At 46.2% G+C, this 20,951-nt stretch overlaps 2 protein-coding genes across 11 annotated transcripts in view; one reads left to right on the top strand and one right to left on the bottom strand.

The window, feature by feature from the left end:
* Positions 1-9,929, top strand: part of CFAP44 (cilia and flagella associated protein 44) — a 159,313-nt gene extending 149,384 nt beyond the window's left edge. For both annotated transcript variants that reach the window (XM_078453008.2, XM_078453009.2), the window contains exons 33-35: positions 2,096-2,256; positions 3,460-3,594; positions 6,780-9,929. In XM_078453008.2, the coding sequence (XP_078309134.2) occupies positions 2,096-2,256; positions 3,460-3,594; positions 6,780-6,971 (488 nt within the window). In that variant the 3' untranslated portion in view covers positions 6,972-9,929. The remainder of the gene's footprint in view (positions 1-2,095; positions 2,257-3,459; positions 3,595-6,779) is intronic.
* An 846-nt stretch (positions 9,930-10,775) lies between these two features.
* Positions 10,776-20,951, bottom strand: part of BOC (BOC cell adhesion associated, oncogene regulated) — a 73,058-nt gene continuing 62,882 nt past the window's right edge. For 6 of the 9 annotated variants that reach the window (XM_060639992.3, XM_078453011.2, XM_060639997.3 and 3 more), the window contains 11 exons: positions 19,747-19,909; positions 19,200-19,310; positions 18,493-18,699; positions 17,975-18,156; positions 17,386-17,491; positions 16,935-17,057; positions 14,402-14,623; positions 13,465-13,700; positions 13,186-13,262; positions 12,535-12,728; positions 10,776-11,520 (listed from right to left, as the gene is read on the bottom strand). In XM_060639992.3, coding sequence (XP_060495975.3) covers positions 11,333-11,520; positions 12,535-12,728; positions 13,186-13,262; positions 13,465-13,700; positions 14,402-14,623; positions 16,935-17,057; positions 17,386-17,491; positions 17,975-18,156; positions 18,493-18,699; positions 19,200-19,310; positions 19,747-19,909 — 1,809 coding nt within the window. In that variant the 3' untranslated portion in view covers positions 10,776-11,332. The remainder of the gene's footprint in view (positions 11,521-12,534; positions 12,729-13,185; positions 13,263-13,464; positions 13,701-14,401; positions 14,624-16,934; positions 17,058-17,385; positions 17,492-17,974; positions 18,157-18,492; positions 18,700-19,199; positions 19,311-19,746; positions 19,910-20,951) is intronic. The other 3 variants (XM_060639998.3, XM_060639999.3, XM_060640001.3) reach the window with 3 other exon arrangements.

The following is a 20,951-nucleotide window of genomic DNA, read 5'->3' as shown; positions in this document are numbered from 1 at the left end:
AAGTTGCTTGGATTTGTAGAGGCCAGTTTCCAATGAGTGTTGATGGTTCTGCCTTCATGGGTGGCTGGATTATAAAATTTAAAAAAATACACATTAAGACTCCAGGTTTAAATAACACTTATTTGAGACACAGAGTTTTCTTAGGTGTAGGCCTTCTCATGTACTTCACATTCCTCTGGCTTCTGTAGCTCATGAATATTGTTTATATTTGAAAGTGCTATTCATCAAACCAAGGAATAAGCTAGTATAAAAACAAGGAAAGAAGCTTGTTTCCCTTTGGGTAACTCTCAGTTTGGGAAAATGTGTGAAGATGAAATGAGGTATTCAAATTTTCAGAATGTGAATGGAAATAAAAGGGAATAATCTGTGTGATATAAGGTTTTTCAGCAACTTTCAGTTCTTCTCTCACCCATCCCCCAGCCCATTTTCTGAAAAGCAAGTTGTGAGTCTGGTTAAAGACTGATCTGAATCTGAAAGTAGAACTAGGAATGGGTTCCTTTTCTGTAAGCCAGCAAGCAAAGGCTTAGCAGTGATGAGAAACACCACAGTTGGCTTGTTGTTGCCTTCTTTCCTCCCCAGACCCAATGGGCAAGAAGAGGGGAGTCTAGAACATGGTGATGGGAAGAGGTAAGTTCATTCACTCCATTCCAAGGATGACACAGCTCTAAGCCATGGGGAATGCATGTGGTAAATATTCCAGAAAGTTTTATGTCTCTAGTGAACACTAGCTGACCTGAGTAGGAGAAAGGCATAGGCTGGTTCCACAGAGAGAATGGCAAGGACCAGAGTCCGTGTCCTAGTACATGAGGCTGTCCTGAGAAAGGGCATTAGCTGAAGGGAGTCAAAGTTCTTACTGAGAGGCCAAGCAGGCAGCCATAGGCTAGCACACATGTGCAAATGTTCTAACCTTAATTTTTGTATCAATGATTATCATGACCACATTACACAAGTCACTGGGAACCCTACTCACATAGAAGTGAATAACCCCTCCCTGGATAGGGCACAATGGCAGCCGTGGTTACACCATTATATTCAGTCATAACAATGATACCAGAATACAAACTTCTGCACTGTAGCAGAATTGTATCATCTCATTATACTTTCGAGCCTTCAGACTTAGGGGACAGTCTGGTGACTGAGAAAGTCTTGTTACAAGATTTTATTTTCTGGAGGAGCTCAGACCCCACAAATGGAATTTTCTCCAGATGTTCCAGTGTTCTCATGTTGAGAAAAGGCAGTAAACAAAAGTAAAATATATTGCATGTTAGATGGAAATCATTGCTAAGAAGAGAAATTAAGAAGGAATTGAAAGGAGAGTGCTCAGGTGAGTAGGGGCCAGGAACTGCTCCCTGGAAACATGGCTTACCTGGTAAGGTGTGGTTTTCCCTGGTTAGAGGATGAAGACCTGCTCTTGGTTACCACTTCAGGACTGAGTGTATTGGAAATGAGCCTTTTACCCATCTCACAACTTGCTTTCAGAAAATGGGCTGGGGAGAGGGAGCCATGTGGTTATTTGGGAAGAGCATTTCAGTCAGTGGGAACTGAGAAGGAGTGAGCCTCGAATGTTTGAGAAGCAAACAGGAGGCCAGTGTGTCTGCAGTTAATGAGGAGAGAAGTATAGGGCAGGAGGTGGGGAGAGATCACAGGGGCAGGACAGACCTTGTAAGGCCTCATGAACCACTGCAGTGACTTTAATTTTTACTTGGAGTAGGATGGAACTTTTCCTCTAAGTGCCCGCTCTGTTCCTAACACTAGATGCTATAGAGATCAGTAATTAAAAAAAAAAATCTGAAGCATCTCTAGTCTAGTTGGGGCCCATTAACAGTCTGCGGAGGGACACCTCATAGCATGTAAGCCAGCAGGGAAAGCTGAGTCTGCTTTACACAGGATTTTCAAGTAGGTGAAAACACAGGAATGGGCATTGTAGGTGAGCAAAGGAGCAGGTAAAGAGTCACAGGAAAAATCAACTGGTAACATAAAATCCTTTACCATCCTCTTGCAAAAGTTGTTCTATAGAATGTTGTTGTTACTGGTATTGTTCATTTAATAACCATGAAACTACTGAACAACCTAAGACAGTGATGTCTTCTTTTAGAAATGGAAGAAACGGTCCGTCGGCTAATGATCAGCAAGTTTGGCCGTGTGATAGACCTAGAAGCCCTTCAGACACTTTCTGTGAACACAACGCTTGAAGAGCTAAAGATCAAAAAACTTCGAAAGGAGCTATCAAATGCAAAGGAAATGAAGATGTGGGAGGTAACGGATGGGAGGACAGGTGACCCAACTTGGTCGAACTTGGGTTGAGGCAAGAAATGCTGTCAGTGGTTCCCGTGAAACATCTGTGCAGCCAGAGATGATTCTGTGAGCCCCACTTGGCTCCCCCATGATATTAAGCCTGTCTTGCATCCTTACCATTCATTTAGTTTAAGGGACTTGCCTATCTTGTGCTAGTGAAAACACCAGCACTGGGTTTTGGGGTCTTAAATACATGGACATACGATGACAAAATGGCATGGATGATTACAAAGATGCCACTTTGAGGTCTACATTAATGTATAAATATATGTTCTGGCAGTGTTAGAGATGGAACTGCTCTGCTCTGAGGGTCCCAATTATATTATTCCCTATTGCTTTTGCATGCTTTTAGTATCTGGAAAGTAGAAAACATCTCTAAGTAATAAATTCTATAACCAGGTATGGACTATTTAGCTGGTAGGATCTTAGAAGATGTTAATGCCTACATTGTTGCCTGAGCTATGAGATGAGGCAGTGCCCCAGTTATAGCCAGATTCAAACACAGGAGCTTTTATAAAAATTTGCAAGTCCCCAGATCATTGTGACTTCTCCAGTTTCCAGTTTTACCTCATCCGTAGACAGGGTAGGAGAAGAGGTTCCTAGTGCTATCTTGTCTCATCTTTGCTATCCAAGATTCACCACAATGCTTTGAAGAAGCAAATTACTGGAGCGTTCATGTCAATGGGACTGGTTCCTTTCAGGGGAATGCTGGAGATAATAGGGGCAATCTAAAATAATTTTTTGAAGCAGTAAGAGAACAAAGAAAGCCATTAGGAGACCTATGGCCATTCAAGCTGGCTACCTTGAGGATCATGGGCCGAGACTGGGAAAAGAACAGTATATGAGAGCTTGCTGTTTCAATTAATGTTCTTCCTTGTAAATAATGAATAGCAGCATTCAGTATGCACACTCATTTCATTCTTCAACAATAAAGCGGTATCTATCTTATTTTTACCTACTTTGATCCTTGAGCATACCTACATTCTGCTTTTCTCTAATCAAACCACAGACAAAGCAGTTGGCCCAGGTTGCATCTAATATTGATTTCTGATTAAATTTTTCCATATGCATGTTTGTTGAATGGTTTTGACCAAATCTGGACATGCATTTTTCTAATTCATCTCTTATTCACTTAATCCATTTTGCATCTTCCTGCCCTGGCAGGAAAAGATTGCTCAAGTACGATGGGAGCTGATGATGAAGACAAAGGAACACACCAAAAAGCTTCATCAGATGAATGATTTATGTACCGAAAAGAGGAAACTTGATTCTCGATTGAATACACTACAGAACCAGCAGGTATGTTACTTCTTTTCAGACACTTTATCAGAGTTGGGGAAACTCTATAAAGGTAACTATTCACAAGACTATCAAGTACTGGCATTTAAACAAATTTTGATCTCAAGACCACGTCCAGCCCACCTCGGTCCCGGAGGACATGAAGTTGCTGGTACCTACTATATAAGTGAGTCTGAGGGACTGGCTTTATTGTATGCCATTTGGGTGCCGTGAATTTACATATGTATTAACCTATGGGGTTTGCCTTGGCCCTGGTGAGATGAGATTTAGGTACAAATGACACCAATATAATCCCTAAATTTGGTGTTAAATACCCATTTCCAATATTTATTTCATTTGATTTAAAGTGGGTATCTTTAATTGTAGGATCTCACATTGCTTTATTAAAACACTTGTTACTTTGTATGGCTTTCACCTTGTTCTTACATAATTCTTATTCAGCCTGACATAATACATAATATATGGTAGATAACTCTTATTTAATACAGGTTCACCTGATTCAAGGTTCACCTAGGTGAGGTACCCTCTAGCAACCTAACACATACATGACATATTTTGATTTTTTAAATGCTTTTTATTTTTTAAAGTTTTTTATTCATTTTGAGGCGGGGAGGGGCAGAGAGAGAAAGAGAGAATCCCAAGCAGGCTCTGCACTGTCAGCATGGAGCCTGATGTGGGGCTGGAACTCACCGATCACGAGATCATGACCTGAGCTGAAACCAAGAGTCAGACACTTAACTGACTGAGCCACCCAGGTGACCCATAGGACATATTTTAATATATATGTCATATTCTTATAATAGTATCTGCAAAAATGCCCATCGTTTCTCTTGGTTTTCTTTGTTTTGTTTTCTTTAAGCATACTGGAAATGGTTTAAGCCAAGGGCTCTCTAAGTGTGTTCCCCTGAAGAACAGTGTCAACATCACCTGGGGAATTTGCTACAATTGCAGATTCTTGGGCCCCATCTGCAGATCTACTGAATCAGCAGCATTGGGGGAGGCGCCCAGCCAACTACATTAACAAGCCTTCTAGATGATTCTGATGCAGGCTAGAGTTTAAGAATCACTGGTCCAAGCACAAATCTAGAAGAAAGAATGAGTAAGAGGACTTGGGAGGCTAATAATTGGGAGATTCAGTATGAGAGGATGACTGGAATCTGAGTATCAAGGGCCGTTTAGCCACGCAAGACTTTTTGAGTGAAGAACAAGATAGTGTTCCAGAAGGTTAATGCCTAAACAAGACCTTCACAGAATAAGCAGTCATAAACATTTTGTTGACTTTATGTGCTTTGATAAGTCTAGACATGTTGGACAGAAAAGAGTTTGAAGAGTTTGAGTAGAAGATTGGTTGAATGGGAAAGGAAATTAATAGTATATGTCTCTTTACATAGCATATACATATCTTTATATACATATTTTTACACATAGGTATACATACAGCAATAAAGTAATACATTGTACATGTAAATGTACATTCTCTTTACATAAGCTGTCTCATACTACTACTCTCAAAATATTACTTTCCTAAGCTCAGAGTAGTTAAGTAACTAGCTCAGAGCTAATGCATGGTGCTTAATTTCTTGGTTTGCTTTTTTGTTTTTGCATGGTGCTTAGTTTTTAAACCAAGGACTGTCCACCTCCAAAGTTGACTCCATTGCTATCATTCTTCCAACAATCTAGGCATGAATTGGGATATATAGATGGCAAGAACAAAAAAGTGTCAGAGGACATTTCAAAGTAAGAATAGCCATACTTTGAGTGGATACGGTGAGAAAAATGAGGGAATGTTAAGGTGACTTCAAAGTGACTATGTGGGGTAACACCAGGAGTGATGACAGCATGAGCTGGTGCATAAGTTTAGCTACAAGTGGCCCAAAGCCCTCATGGAGAGTAGCTGAAAATAAGGGCTCTTTTCCTCACTTAACAAGAAGTTTGGAGAAGACATCTGAGGGTTTTAGGCTTAGTGGATCTGTAACACCAGGGCCAATACCTCTGATTCTTTGTGATTCTTTGAAGTTTCCTTCAAAGTCACATGATGGCTGCCTCAGCTCAAAGCTTCACGTCCGAATGCAAATGTCAGCCTTTCAGGTCCCTTTCACTAAGAAAGCAAGTGTTTTCTGCTTATATCCATGTGGCCACCCCTAGATGGAAGAGAAACTGGGGAATGCATATTTAGCTTTTATAGCCCATAGAGTGAAGGTGGGCAGGGGAGAAGAGGCAGAAGGTATTGGGTAACAGTAACCCCCACTTAGCTATGAAGTGAGTCCGTAGAGGTAATGGACAAAGCATGGGCTTTTGGCTTCCGGTAACCCAGTTCTCACCCTGCTTCAAATCCTTAGGAATATAGTGACAAGGCCCAGTTTAATGAATCTCTTGGTCTAGTGTCCATATCTGTAAACTGGAATAACAGCTTGTTCAGAGTTGTGAGGGGTACATGAGATAGCACATGGAAAGCACTGGGCACAGAGTGGACACTAGAGAATTGCTATCTTCCTCCCTTTAATGTGCCTTCAAAGTCTATTGAGCCCATACTTCTATAACAAACTCTGGGACGAGTGGTGGGTAGTGAGATCGAGGCCCGCCGGCCTTCTCTCTTACAGGCACAGGATCTTGCAAGACAGGCATCAAACAGGCAATTAGGTTGAACCATATGAAACCGCTACTTTTTGAATCCTAAAAAAAGGAGTCTCAAATAGAAGTTTCAGAAGGTTCAATGTCATAGTCACAATGATATATGAAGGATGTTCTGAAAGAACATAGAACAAGAAGTCTTTATCTAGTCCACAGGATAAAGGCCTCCCTAAAAGTGATGTCTGAAGCATGAGCAGGAGTTGGCTGGACAAGGGGAGGAGTCAGATGAGGAAATAGAGATTTCCTTTTTGGAAAACAAAATATAGGCTGTATAAAAAAAGGAAGTGCCTTGTCTTTCATGGTTGCAGTGCTGAGCCCTCCTCAGTAGGAATGATGGATAGCTAGCTTAATGGGACTTGCATTTTAACAGTTACTCATTAGGCCAAAGAAACACATTTCTAATGGTGGAATTTCAGTGGAGGACTTGAAGGCCCCTTAAATTAAGGAGCAATGGTGTTTAAATGGACGGTAGGGTCTGCACTACTAACATTAGGATGGGGAATTTTTCACACTCCAAATGATGCTTAAAGCAGGGAGGTGTTTTCTTTCAACAGGGCAATGCCTTCCAGGGCCCTCGGAAAGCAGACATTGTGGCAAGAAAGAAGGTCACTGAACTGATCCAAGTCCAGGCAGAAAGGATCTTGGCCTTAAAGGAAGAGATCGCTCTTTTGCGTAAGAAAGGTGGTTTTATCCTCCCACCCATTCAGCCTCCACAAGAGAAGGAGATGAAGCCCATGGGCCTTTGAGTTTGCTTTTTTTCTCCAATACATCCCAGATTTCTGACATACAACTTACCAGAGAAGTTCCTTGCTGCCTGCAGCAATCCTATTATTTTAAAGTCTTATCTAAAAGTCTAAGACCAGAGCCAGTTATATAGTATGAATAATTTTTCTCCAATTTGGTTAGCTTAGCACAGATGACCGCAGCCAACATCTTATTTCCCATGGAACTGAACCATTTTAGATCTGTTTGGAAACTACTGGATTGAATATGGAGTCTCAGAGAAGGCTGTATCTCAGCATCTGCGATATATCCTGTTTTGGGAAATTTGGTTATCTGAATTTTTAGCCATCAGCAAGGAAAAACTAGCAATTTGTGAGAAAATCTGTGTTTTTCAATCCTTGGAAAATAAACTCTGATGTTAAGTATTCTCTGAGAGGATGAAAAAAGAAAAGCACAAACTATTCTGCCAACAGTATTTTAGCATAAGAAATGCAAATTAGGATTCTGACATTGTTAACTTCACAGAGCAGTTATTTGGGAGCTCAGGATGCAGGAAATGCAGACAGACAGAACAGATCCCTCTGGATTGGCAGGAAGCAGGAGACTGCCCAGCTTCCTGAATCACCCCTCACGTCAGCAAACTCCTCAGCTCTGAATGGAGAAGAGCGGGTTTTGCAAAATGGTCAACAAGGCGGCTTTTCTCTGTAGATGTTTGCAGCTCTAACAGTATTCTAGGTATGCCCATAGCTTCTCATGTCCTATGCCATTTTTCCTATTTCTGATGTAGATCCAGAAGTAAGGAATGATTACATAACGCTGAAAGACCATCTCTAACAATCACTTTTGATTGTGCATAATGTTCTGAACTAATTTGAGAGTGTCCTTTTCCGTTTGGGGGTAAGTGGTAATGGGAATGTATGGCTGTACCCATCTAAGAATGATGTGATATTTGGATTCCCATTAGTAAGAGGGAGAACATAGCACTTTAGATCCAGTGTTCTGTGGGTCCATGTTAATGAGCTATCCCATTGAGCTGTCCCAGAATAGAAGTTGGTCACAGAGAAGGAACAGTGAGGAAGGCAGTATTGCATCCATGCAGATGGATCAGCAACATCAAATCTTCCTAACCTGCGACTAGCCTGATCTGTCTCCCAAATTAGATAGGACTCCTTTCCTTTCAAAGATTCTTTCATGTTCCTATTTAAGAGACACGAATAGTCTGTGCTTATTGTCTGTGGGGTAGTAGCTTATCTACTGGAGAGCACCCTCCATCATTTTCTCTGCTGTATGCCCTAAACTGTGTGCGCCTTTCAAGCATTTAAAAAGTGCTACTCGTGAGGGTTTTACCTGTTTACTGATGCATGAAAATTTCTCCCCCAGACATTGCTTAAAACTGCTTATCTCACCCAGTTTCTGAGGGTCAGGAATCTGGGAGCTGCTGAGCGGGCTGTTTTGGGCATGGAGTCCCTCAAGAGGTTACGGTCAAGCTGTGAGTTGGGGCCGCAGCCATCTGAAGCTTGGCTGAGGAGGCAGGGCTCCTTCCAGCCTCACTTGCTTGGCTGTCTGGCTGCGGGCTTCCGCTCCTCACCCAGCTACCACAATGAGCAACTGCCTGGATCAAGTGCTTGGTCTCCGAGGAGACGCCATGCCCTAGGTGGTAGTGAGGGCCAGGGGAAGTTACGTAATTTCCTGGGCCTCATTTTATTATCCAACAAATGAAGGATTTGGATAAGCTCTAAGTCTCTTTCCCATTCTGAAGTACTGTGATTCTAACTGCAGCAAGAATGACTTTAGAGTCTGTGGGAGAGCCATGGCAAAGATTCCATGACTTTTTCGACTCTGTAAAACCAACCAGGATCATTACCGTTTTTCCCAAATCAAACTGGACTAAACCATCACTAAGTCCACAATATTCAGGCTTTTATCCAGTAGGCAGTATAGTTAACCCTCAGTTTTTATTTTGAATTGGACAAGACCTATAGCTAGCTTTAGTTTCATTTCTACTTGACTCCAGACTCAGTCTTGAATCTATAGTTATGTATAGCATCGGAGTCTTTGGGAAGTTCAGCTTCAGCTGTGGGTGAATAACTTTCCATTCACTCCTGCTTCCCTGATCGAACGGTTCTCTGCCTCTGCCTCTGTCTCAGAAAAGGCTGCCTTATTTCTGAGAGTGAGGCCAAAATCTGTCCACACTGAGTCCAACTGCTAATGTAACTTGGCAATTTTGAACCCTCATCCATAGTACCATCACAAACCAAAACTGGGAGAAAAAGCAGCTATAGAGCGCAGCCCCTCCATCACAGTTACCCACTGCTGCTCAGTCTGGCTGTCTTGTCACAGAGGACGGCCATGCCTGGAGAGGCCTGTCGGCCCTGGGCGGGGCTCTGCACCCCTACCAGCGCCTGCCCTCTAGATCTTACTCCTCCTTTAGTAAATTATACAGCCTTTGCGGGCTGAATCAGACTTCTAAAAGGCACTATAATAATTAACCTGAAGAAATAGATATTGAATTTCAGTGTATTTTATAAGCTACTTCATTTTCTAGGCTACAATTTAGAGGCCTCACAGCCTTTCCTCTTTTCCTGCAGCTGGCTGAGGTAAATACACATATTTATCTCACTTAATGTGCCTTGCAAGTGTTTTTTCTTTCCTAGGACTTTTTTGGGGAGCTAAAGTCATTCAGTATTGTTATGGTTCCAGGGCTGCATAGAAAGCAATTTTATGTATCACTTCCATAAAGTTCACCAAAATTCACTTTGACAGCTATTTGGGATCATCAAGGAGAGAAAAAAAATTAAGCCACTAAGCTAGGAGGTGAGTTACAGTCCAGATCTGAGAGGCCCTGGACTGAGTAAAGATGGAGAGCACTGGCTCTGTCCCACTCTGGGAAGTGACTTCTATGTCCTCAGTGAAGGTTGTGGCTGAACTTACATGCTAGTTCTTCTATCATTTCCATGTTCCTTATATGCCTTCACTTTGTTTCTTAAAATATTTTTTAAATACAGCTTTTCTGAAGATCATGTTGCATCTCGATGAGAGCTCTTTATCCAATTTAGCTATTGGATGGAAAAAGCATGCAAGCTAAGAGCAGGCGCACTATTTCTTCCGGCCAGCAGAGGGTGCGCTTGTCCTAGAATCTTGTCTCTCCCTCTGGCATCTACTAGAGCGTGGGGAGTCTGGCTCTGGGACTCTTAACCAGATTAAGTGTCTCAAGCCGCATTTCATCTGTAACTTACCTTCAATCTAGAAAATACTTTTCCCTCACGAGAACAATGGGAGTGCTAGCGCTTTCACTGCAAAGCTTCAGCCCCCATCTAGTGCCAGTTGCACGTATCAAGGTTGGTCCCAGGGTTGTACAGAAAGAAGTAAATCTTGACTCCCTGGTTGTTTAAAAATTAACTCCTCTGGCAATGTTGGTCTATTGTAGGAAAGAAGGAAAGCGGATCTTATCAGGCACCACGCGTGCATGTGCAGCCTAGCACTTAACTAAATGGTATTTTGGAGAAAGTAGTCTTCCACACGTATCTATAGAGAAAAGAGAAGTTTCATTCCTCCGATAAGACCAAAGCCTCCCCTCGAGTCCAGTCAGTAAGAGACTGCGAATCTGTTTCTCCTTGCCTCCTTCACACAATTTCCCTCTTGGACGAAACACTTACTGACACAGTATTTTAAAAGACAAAAAATGAAACGTCTCCTACCTCTTCCAGATCTCGGCTCTGTCTTGACAGAGCTAAAAATGTCACGAGTGGAGGTTTTCTTCAAATATTCAAAAAGTGTATCCTAATGTTTAAAGAGGATGCTGACTCATATGTGACTAAGCTGAGCGGTACAGGGAAGACTAAACATTTATTTAGAAGTTACAGTGTTTGTTTTTACAGAGATATGCTGCCACAGATTGATTCTGGAAGGTCTGTTAATGCTTGTAGGACTATACACATCTTAGTCCATTCTCGTGGGCATCTTCTGAAAACATCTCCTGTAGTACCAGCTCCAGCCGTCTTCACCAGTGTCTCTAGCCTGTGATAGCAGGGCCCTTGCTTTTCCTTCATCGTTGTCACGAACAGTGTGCTAAGATTCTTCCTTCCGCAAGCTTCTCTGGGGGCCTTCTGCAGCCTCCTGGGCAGCGACAGAGGCTCTAGGGAAGGGCTGCCTTCTCAGTCTATGTTACTCTTTCCTGGTTGAATCCTGTATTGGGGCTTCTTTGATTCCCTTCTCATACCTCAATGGGTAGGATTCCCTACATCTCTCCAGAATTATAAAAACACATATACATTTATTTACAAGTGCATAAATATATAAATATGACTATTATAGAAAAATAAATACCAATTTTCTGTCTCTTTTTAAAAACAATATATAGTCTTTCTGGGATATTGGTTTCTGCCTAAATTGTAGGAGGTGGTGTTTCAAAAGATACATGCAATGGTGGGCTGGGGGAGAGCCGTATCCCGAGCTCCTGCCCTGTGTAGGCTCCTTTGGGGTGCTGGGAACACCAGTCTCCACCACCCACTTGGCAGGAGTTAGGACTGTCCACCTCTTCAACTGGGACAAGGCCCAAGCAGCACGGGGGCCCTGAGGGGAGAGAAAAGTGGGAAACATTAAAATCCAGACTGATCAGGAATCAGTGCTCAGTGGTACTGGGTCAGTCTCTCTCTGTGATGGGAGTTGGTTATACTACCCCTAAGAGAAAGACAGAAACAACTGTGACAATGACATTTATGCTCCCTCTAAGGTCTCAGAGACATGGGGTGAGCCACTTGTTGCCCATGTCCCACCTACACATTTCAGTGGTGGGACCACAGAGACTCTCGACTACTTAGCCTGTAACCTGGGGTGGATGAAGTCAGCTGAGCCATGAAATGTGGGAGAGAGCCCTGTTCTTTCCAGATTCAAGTGGCTAGTCTACCTGTATGGTAGGATTTCTGGGCATAATCCCACCCCAGATGGTGTCCAGTTTTGATGATGCCGGTCTTAGAATTTTATCTCCCAGAGACGGTGTCTAGGATCTGCATGCGAACGGACCATTCCTACCATGGAAGCTAAGAAGCGTTAGCCAACGGAACCAGCCTCACTGCAACCAGCGTGTGCTGATTCCCAAGAGCCTGGCACGAGGGAAGATGGTAGGACAGGGGTCATGCATGGAGGCTCATGGAGAAAAAGTTCTGTGGAAGCAGAGTTATGATGATGTGAGAACTCGGCTTCCTAATGACTGATATAATCTCATTCCTTAATTAAGAGACAAGACCCAACAGAGCAAGGTATTTGGGGTGATTAGGGAACGCCTCTTGGTGTGAGGAGAGGTAGCTGGAATTTGTGAATGGTCGTGAAATGCAAGACCGAAAGGGCTTCTTTCTCTGAAATGGGAGCGTGTTCTCTTCTCGGCCTTTGAGGACACAGCTTGCCAAGATGGACGTGGACCCAGCTGGTTCATCCGCATGGATCTGTGGGGCTGTGTCTCCCCCACAGAAAAACTGTGGATGACTCTACTTCAGGCCACCTCTCTAGGACACTTCTGGGTTGTGGACGCCTGCCTCCCTCAGGTCATTCCCAACCTCGTCAATTTCCAGCCCTGCCCCTGGCGCCAACCTTGGTGAAAAAGAGGGTCCCACGTTGCTTCCAGCCCAGGACCCTGGGGTACGCTCCTCATGCCTGACTGGCCTGTGGGGGCGGGCTGCTCCTGGAGGTGGTGACAGTCTTGGTGGGGCTGGAGCAGCTGGTGAGTGGAGTCATCAGGCAGTGTATATAAGAAAGAGCCATCCTCTGGGCTAGACTTGGGACCCCTGCAGGCACGAGACCAGATGGAGAGGTGAGGTGGGGGTGGAGTGGGCCTGTATTCCCAGTGCCTGGCTGCTGCCCTGAGGCTGGTCAGGGCTCAGATGGGGCAGGGACTAGTGCCCTTTGAACACGAAGATGTTGTCGTATCACAACTTCTCTGGGTGATTCTAGTCTATTTCCATTTTATTCCATGCAAGTCCTGAGTGCATGAGAGGACATGCAGTCAGGTGTCCAGAGGCCTGGGGACAAAGCCAACTCCATGTGTGCAACTCTGGCCTGCCAAGTGAAGGACAGATGTCTGGAGGCCAACCTATGCCTCAGAGCAGAAAGGGCATTATAACTGCAAACACAACACCTTGAGAAGAGTCCAGCTGAGCAGGTTGTCAGATGTGGGTCCCCCGTCTCCTCTCAGTGACTGAGGTTGGGTTTGAGGGGAAGGCAGGGATGGGAGGGTCCAGTTACCTAGGAATCTGGTGACTGGGGGGGACATATCCAGTGCCAAGAATGGTCTGCTTCAGCAGGCTGCTGGGGTCATCCCGCTGCTCAAAAGAAAGAGTAACGAAAAGGTCACATCACAGTCCGAGTAACTTTCCTGTTCCGTGTTCAACAGAATGAGCTGCTCCTGACTAAAGAAAGCCAGACACAGCAGCCCAGGATTAAAGAGTAGGAGGGAGGCAGCCCCCCACCAATGCCCCCGTGTGGGCCCGCACCTGTTTGTCTGCGTTCCCAGGACTACGTTACCTGCCGAAGCGCCCCTGGGCAGTGTTGCTGAGGTTTCAGGCCTGGGTAGCCCATGGCAGCGGCAGGGCAGCCCCTGTTCACATGGATCCCATTGGCACAGGCCCGTCCACTGGTGCCACTGAGGTAGGGCTGCCCACTGGCTCGGTGGCCTGGGAGTCCTCCCAGTGGTACCATAGTGTATTGGCAGGAGGAGGACAGAAGGGCACTTCGAGGAAAACCCAGGTCTGTTGTATGTTCTGGAAGGACAGAAGGACAGATGTATGCTTAGGCCAAGGAAGCTCAAGGCAGCCCCCAATACCATAGAAATCTCAGAAAATTTCTGACCACATAGGGATGAAAATATTTTCTCTCAGAACATATTCTTCCAGTCACCCACTTCTCCTAACATCTAGATTCTTTTCTTCATTGGGGAGAAAGGTGAGGAGATAGAGGGGCACAGGTTTGGGGAAGGAAGCGGTGAGCCAACAGAAGAAGCAATGTTTGAATGAGACAAGCTGGCCCGATGTGTTGTCATCTGAAGCAGAAATTAGCAACAGGACAAGAGGGAAAGCTCAAGGCATCTACAGACCGAGAGAGGGGGCAGGGAAAGTGTGGGGTGCATTTTCAACTTGAGCAAGTGGTCAGAACAGCAGCTTCAGAATTTAAAAGGAGTTGAAGCCAGACAAGTACTGAGTTCCAGAAAAGAGGGGACAGATCACTTTCCACTTCATACTTTGCATCCACCAGGGTCCATGAGCTGGGAGGAAAGGGCCCAGGCTTGATGTATTCTTATCTCTCCGAGCTCTGTGGGGGACCCAGGAGCTTATGCTCTAGTGCATGTGAAGCAGGGCATCTCCAACCTGCCCTGGGTGGAGGCCTCCTTGGCCTCTTGGGAGGCCCCCTCCTTCCCTCCTCCCCTCCCCAGGCTCCTTCCCCTTAGTGCTGAAGGGTCACTCACTTTGCTTAGACCAGGCCCTCCACAAACAGAAGGGGATGAAGGCGACGATGATGAGGACGACAGAACCCAGGACGACCCCGACAATCAGGTAGGGCAGGTCGCTGGAGCGTGCCACCATGGCCCCGGTGCCCACTGGCCGTTCTATGGTTTCAGGGGGTGGCAGCTGAGGTGGGGCCAGAGTCGGGGGTGGGAGCCGACCAGGATGGCCAGAAGACTTCCGGGCTGTAATTGTGAACAAGACACTTCAGCATCGATTCCTTCACATTTCTCTCACAACAAATAGGAAACATCAACAGACCTGATTCCATGGGTGTGGGAAATGGGGTCAAACTCATAAGGCAGGGCCTCAAAACTCGGTATTAGATGAGTGTGGTATCCAAGCTCAGCTTTGAACTGGCCTCTGATGGGAAATTTGTTACTGCAGAAGGCATCTGAACCTTGTACTTCAAAATACAACCCAAACACTGGTCTCAGAATGGGTCTTCTGGGCAGAAAAGGTATAGGGCTTTTCTCAAAGAACAGCTGGTGAACTTTTGGAAGAAAATCTAAAAACAGGATGCATGAAACCAGCAAAAGAACTGGGAATGGAAGATCCTACCCATGGTTTTGCTATTCCTGGGCAGATTAAGGGATGCAAAGTGCCAAGTCTGAGCCTGGGCCTAGAGCAAGGAGATGGAGGGACTCTCTAGCACAGCCGGTAGTTGGGAAACACCAACTCAGTGACAAGACGGTGACTCCTCCTCGGCGGCGTTGTGCTATTGTCAGGGTGTGCCTGACCTTGAGAACTCCCTTTCAGAGCCATCTTCCCCCTGGGTTCTCCCACAGCACAGGCGGTGACTTCCCGCTACCTCTCCGAAGGCTGCTGCTTACATTTTTCTGTCTTCTCAGATCTGCGAGGGTTTCTAATCCCTTCCAGGCTCTATCCTGTATTCTGTTCTGTTCCTATGACTTCAGCCTGTGTCCCAGCGACTGCCAAATACTCCAGGGCCCTCCCCTGCTGGGAGACCTGCTTCTCTCTCAGCATCTCGGAAGAATCTGCTGCAGGAAGTCACCAAATGGTTCCACCTTGTTCCTTTCTCGTGGACTCTGCTTCTCTTCTGGCTTCCCCAGTTCAATAAATGGCAATATCACCCATGTGTACATTATGCCAGACACCTCATGGTTTGCTTTGAACTCTCTTCATTCTCTCCCAGCCCTGACATGCTAGCAACCCCTGGTCCTACACACAGCCTCAAAAGAGACTAAAACTCGGGGTGGCTGGGTAGCTCAGTTAAACACCCGACTCTTGATTTCAGCTCAGCTCATGATCTCACGGTTCATGAGTTAGAGTCCTACACCAAACTCTTGGGATCCTCTGTCTCTTCTCTCTTTCTCTAAATACATAAACTTAAGAGACTCAATCTCGTCCCTTCTTTCTACCTTACCTCTCAGCTCTCTCCCATCTGCCCACGCCTGCAGAAATACCTGTGAGCTTTCTCAACCTCACAGCCGCAGAATTCTCAATGACCAGAGTGCCCACTGCCATCCCTGGCCATTCCCTGAGCTCTCTCTCTCTCTCTCTCTCTCTCTCTCTCTCTCTCGTCCTCCTTCCTACACCCTCCAACCACCTGGAGCTGTGTGCAGGCTTGCCCTGCCCCCGGGTTACTCCCTTCTCAGTCACCTGAAGAGTCAATCCCTCCAGACCAGTGCGAAGCCTTTGTGAAGCCTCTCTTTGCCCTGGGTACTCTGTGTGAGTCCCCTGATACATGCACAGCCAGAAGTCCTGTGTCTACCCCCTCCCTTCACTGTGCACAACAAAAGAGGTTAGGAGTGCACACAGGAGGCACTGAGTATTTGTTGAGTAACTGACTGAAAGAGCATAAAGCTAGAAAGAGAATCTTGTCCACATAAGGAAAACGGGTTCTTTTCTTCTCTCTGTTCCTATTCCCTTGTAATCTTCCCTTGATGATGTTCTTTGCAATATACTCGGGTTATACACTTGGCAGTATTTGCAAAATGGAGATGGTGGTATCTAAACACTTGACCAATGTGGAAATATTAAGCTTTTCAGTGAAGATGTTTAACATGTTTTAGTGCAGGAAAGAATCTGGGCTTATAGTTAGATAAACTTGACCCAGAGTGTGCTCAATACCCCTAACTGGCTAAAGGACCTTGGTCAAGATACATCAATTCCTGATGCTCAGTTTCTTTCCTAACTCATGGGGTTGTAATTAAAATAAGTAAACCAATCAATGTAAGTACCAAATTTTATAGGAATATAGTGTTTATAGAAAGTTCTAACCTTAAGAATGGGTTCTATTCCATAAGTTCATGTATGAGTTAATTCCCAAGCTCCCTGAAGCCATCACCATGGCAACCTAATTCATACTTGAGGCACAGGCAAATAAAGAGTTAAAAATGACAAAGTTTAGGGGTATTTGGACAATAAGGAGTCTTCATGGGGAAGACATGACCAGCATGTCACATGGAGCAGTGACTTTGTCCTGGTGGGCTAAAAATAGCAGGGGAGAGTAGAGAGCCTAAAGAGAATCACCTTTGGTTTCACAGATCATCACGTTGCTGAACTCACTCTCTCCTCCTTCGTTGAAGCACTGCATCTTGATGTCGTAGGAGGTCTCTGGCTGCAGGTGGCTGATGGAATGCCAGTATCTATCCCCTGGAAAAGGCAGCAAGAGAGTCAGTCACACGTGGTGATGTGTACCACCTAGTCCACTTGGAAGCAATCGCAGTCAGGCTTGGACAGGGGTGTGTGTCTGGGCTGGTGCCATGAATGAGGTGGAGGAGAACTATTGGAATTTTTTAGGTGCCACCCAAGTTCCTGTGGTCCCATCACCAAGGGAAGGAAGCGTGTGGATTTATGAACTTGATGACCCCACGCATGGCAGGAGTCAATGATATGGACCCAGATGCCCAAGTTTTAAACTTTCATCAACACTAGACACCCTTGCCAACAGAGAAAACCGCGTCCCCAAAGTGCTTCTTACCTTCCACCATATCCTTCTTGTAGTCACTATCATTGTCACTGTCTGTGGGCCGATAATAGATATAAAATCCATGGATTGGGGTGTTGTTGTTACTTGCTGGAATATACTATAGGGAAGGGAGAAGAAACAAGTTGACAATGGAGCAGAGAAGTCCTCATGTGAGCAGACCCACTGGTGGACAGAAATTTTACCCCAGCCTGGATTTAAAAATTCACTGCAGGAGTCTGGCAAATACTTCTGATGATACTCCCCAAGGCTTTCTGGGGAATGCTATGAAGGTCACTTGTTATTTAGCCTAAAGGTCCCCCAGCTTCTGGAGATAAGGAACAGACATTTCTCCAAAGATCTGAGCCCCCTCTGAACCTGCCTGGGTACTGTAAGGATAAGTCAGTCTGGCGCAATTCCCAGGTACACGGGGGTTGGGAGGTGACCACTTACAGGAAGGCTTTGTGAAAAAATACAGGAAGCAGTCTTAGAAGAAGGGCAGTATAGAAAAGTGATTGCTTCCTGCCCCCACTGCAGCAGCCAGCTCTTGTCATCATGAAGCTCAGCCCCCTCTCCCCTTTGCAGTCTGTGAAAGGTCACTTACCATCCACTTGAGCATGATGGTGGTCTCATTGACAGCATCCGTGAAGGTGATGTAAGGGCCTGCCACAGGCCTCTCATACACGCGGCCACTATAGCTGGACACCACATATGGCCTGGAAGGGGCACTGGGCTCGCTCTCCCCCAGCATGTTCAGAGCCCTGACACGGAACTTGTAGGAGGTGCCTGGTGAGAGCCGCTCACTTGAACCCAGGAGCTGGGAAACACTTCTGACCCACCCACCCCAGCACACCCAGGGTAGGGTCTTTTGGGTAGCTCCCAAAGGACACAAGAACTCCCATCTTTTTTGGAAAGGAGCCGCAGAGGGGATAGCTATGGACCACTATGGAGAGACAGAGAAGGAAGGACTTGTAGGATGGAGGGGACACCACCAAGAGCATCCAATGTGAGCAAGATAGCAGGTGGAGGACCAGCACAGAGTAGAGCCTCCAAAGCTCTGACTCTCCTCTGAGTGGTGGGGGACAACTAGGAGACCAGGTAGGACAGTGGCCGGACCCCTACCTTTCTCTAGACCAGTGATCTCCACCGAGAGCCGGGAAGGAGGGATGGCGCTGGTGGCCAGAATCCAGTCCCCCACTTTCTTTAGCTTCTTGTACTCTACACGGAAGGACTGGATTGGGAAGCCACCATTCCCACGGGGAATCCAGGTCACATACACAGATGTCTCAGAGGCCATGGAGATAGTGGGCCTGTCAGGGGCTTCTGGGGCTAGAGGAAACCAGACATGAGGGAGGAAGGAAGCAGGAGGAGGGACATGATAAGGCGATGTACTGTGACTGGACTCAGCCTGCTCCTGACTGGGACCTATTTCTCCTCCCAGCCCTTGCCCTCTGGTGGCTACATCAGATCTTCCAGGGCTACCTGGGTCACCCTCTCCCAGAAGTCCTTCAGTTAGAACCCCTAGAAGCCATGCTTTTGCAGTGTCAGAGTGCGGAGGACCAAAAGTCAGCTGCTCTCCACTCTGTATTCTCTGGACCCACAGGGCCAATGCTCCCTCCCCATGTCAGACTACATCTTACTTGAAAAACTCCAATCTACGTTTTCTCATGGGGTTGGCTGGGGAGATTCCAGGAAAATGTCACAAGGCCTCCCAGACCCACAGAACAAGACCCCATTCCGCCTGCAACAAAGAACCTTGGGAGGGAGTGAACCTGCTTTCAGTTCTGACCGCTGCTCACCCCGCCCCCCTGAGCCGCCGGGGGGCTTACGAGAGAGGCGGCCGTGGTCTGGCTGGCTGCTGCTTTGGGGGCTGGCTCCAGGGTCGTCTCTCTGTATCTGCTGCTCCTTGCTGGCCATGATTTCAGGTTTGGGCCGCCGTCCTGGATGGAAGTAGGTGGAGACCAGCAAGAGGGAGAGTGTGGATTAGGTGTCCCTTTCCAGACAGTTCTTTCTGCCTGAGACTTTGCAGGGGGGTGGGGATCTGGCAGGGTGATACAAATAATATAGGACACCGGCTGTGTGGACTGATTCCTAGCTCTGCCTAACCATCATGGTATTGTGCCTGACACTAGTGTGTGTGTTGGCGGGGTGGGGGGGGGGGGGTGGGGAGCAGGGCAGAGAGGCCAGCTGGCAGCTCTCCTCATGAGAGCTGGGACCCTCAGCCTGGGCTCACAAACCAAGGTGAAGCAACAGTTGAAAGGAAGATAAAGTTCAAGGTGACTAGTGGGGCAAGGTGAGCAGGGCTTCTCACCTGAGCCTGGCAGGATTTGCTCAGGCCCACAAACCCCCAAGCTGGGGGCAACATCTGACCCTCACCAGTTCGGAAGGTGACCATGGCTGTCTGGCCTTCCCCTGCACAGTTGTAAGCTGCCATCTCCACTTCATACAAGCTCCCAGGGTCAAGTCTGGTGAGGGTCAGGCGGTGCTGGTTGGCTGCAATGCTGGAGACAGTCCAGTTGTCAGAGGAGTTTGTGACCTGCTGGAGAAGGTAGCTGGTTTCAGCACTGGCATCTCAGCCTGGAGCTACCGGTGGCTATGGTTCACATAAGAAGCAGAATGGAGTCCAACAGGGCAGGAGGCAGGGAAGGAGAATGGGCTGGGTTTATGCAGGGCGTAAGCTGGTCCTGCCAGCTCTGGGACAGCGAGGTCAGCTCCCTGGTCCCTCACCTAACCGGCCCATCAAAGAACACTCAGTGGGGAGGGTCAAAAGGCCTGACATTGCTGAGTTTCTCCAAAGACCTCCTCTCTGTATTTCTGAAAACCTCCACATTTAACTTTCTTTCTCCTTGATTTAAACCAAATAAACACAGTCTCTTCATACTATGGGATGACGATAATGATGATAAAAGCCGCAGTACCAATAGAAAGAGTTTTGTCTGATGAGTGTTTACTATGTACCCTATAAAGTGCTTTCATGACAACAGCCCAAGAGACAGGTGTTAGTTTTGTTCCCGCTTCACGAAAACTAAGGCTTGGAGAGCAATTTGCCTAAAGCCACAACACTAGTGAGAACAGAAACTGTGACTTGACTCCAGAGAGCACATTCATAATCATATGTAACTCCTCCTAGAAAGAAAAAGAGTCTGGGAGCCAGGAAATCTTGGGTTTAAGTCCCAGTTATGTCTCTTACCAGCTGTGTAACCCTGAGCAAGTTCCCTAACCTCTCTGATCCCTAATCTTTTCATCTCTAAAATGAGGCAAATAAAAGCTCTCAGCTTATTCTGAAGATTAAACTAGATCACTCACATAGTGTCAAGCACTGAACTTGGTACACAGTAGGTTCCCAGCAAATGCCTGGCCCCCTTCTCTGGACTTTCCCCACACCCTCCATTCAGTAGGTCTCTGCCATTTCAATCCTCCTTCTTCTGCTCCTGCCTTCACTCCTTTCTTAGTACTTAAAAACTGTGGATGAATTATATCTAGTATGGATCTTTAATGGCCCCACATTTCTAGCTCTTTAAAGAAAAAAAAAAAATACAGGAGTCCAGGCTCCCTCCCCAAAGGGCGATGCTGGGAGGCTG

Source organism: Panthera onca, chromosome C2 (genome assembly GCF_046562875.1).
Source record: "Panthera onca isolate mPanOnc1 chromosome C2, mPanOnc1 haplotype 2, whole genome shotgun sequence".
Classification (NCBI taxonomy): Eukaryota; Metazoa; Chordata; class Mammalia; order Carnivora; family Felidae; genus Panthera; species Panthera onca.
Note: the sequence above shows the minus strand (reverse complement) of the source record. Positions and strands in the feature narration are given on the sequence as shown.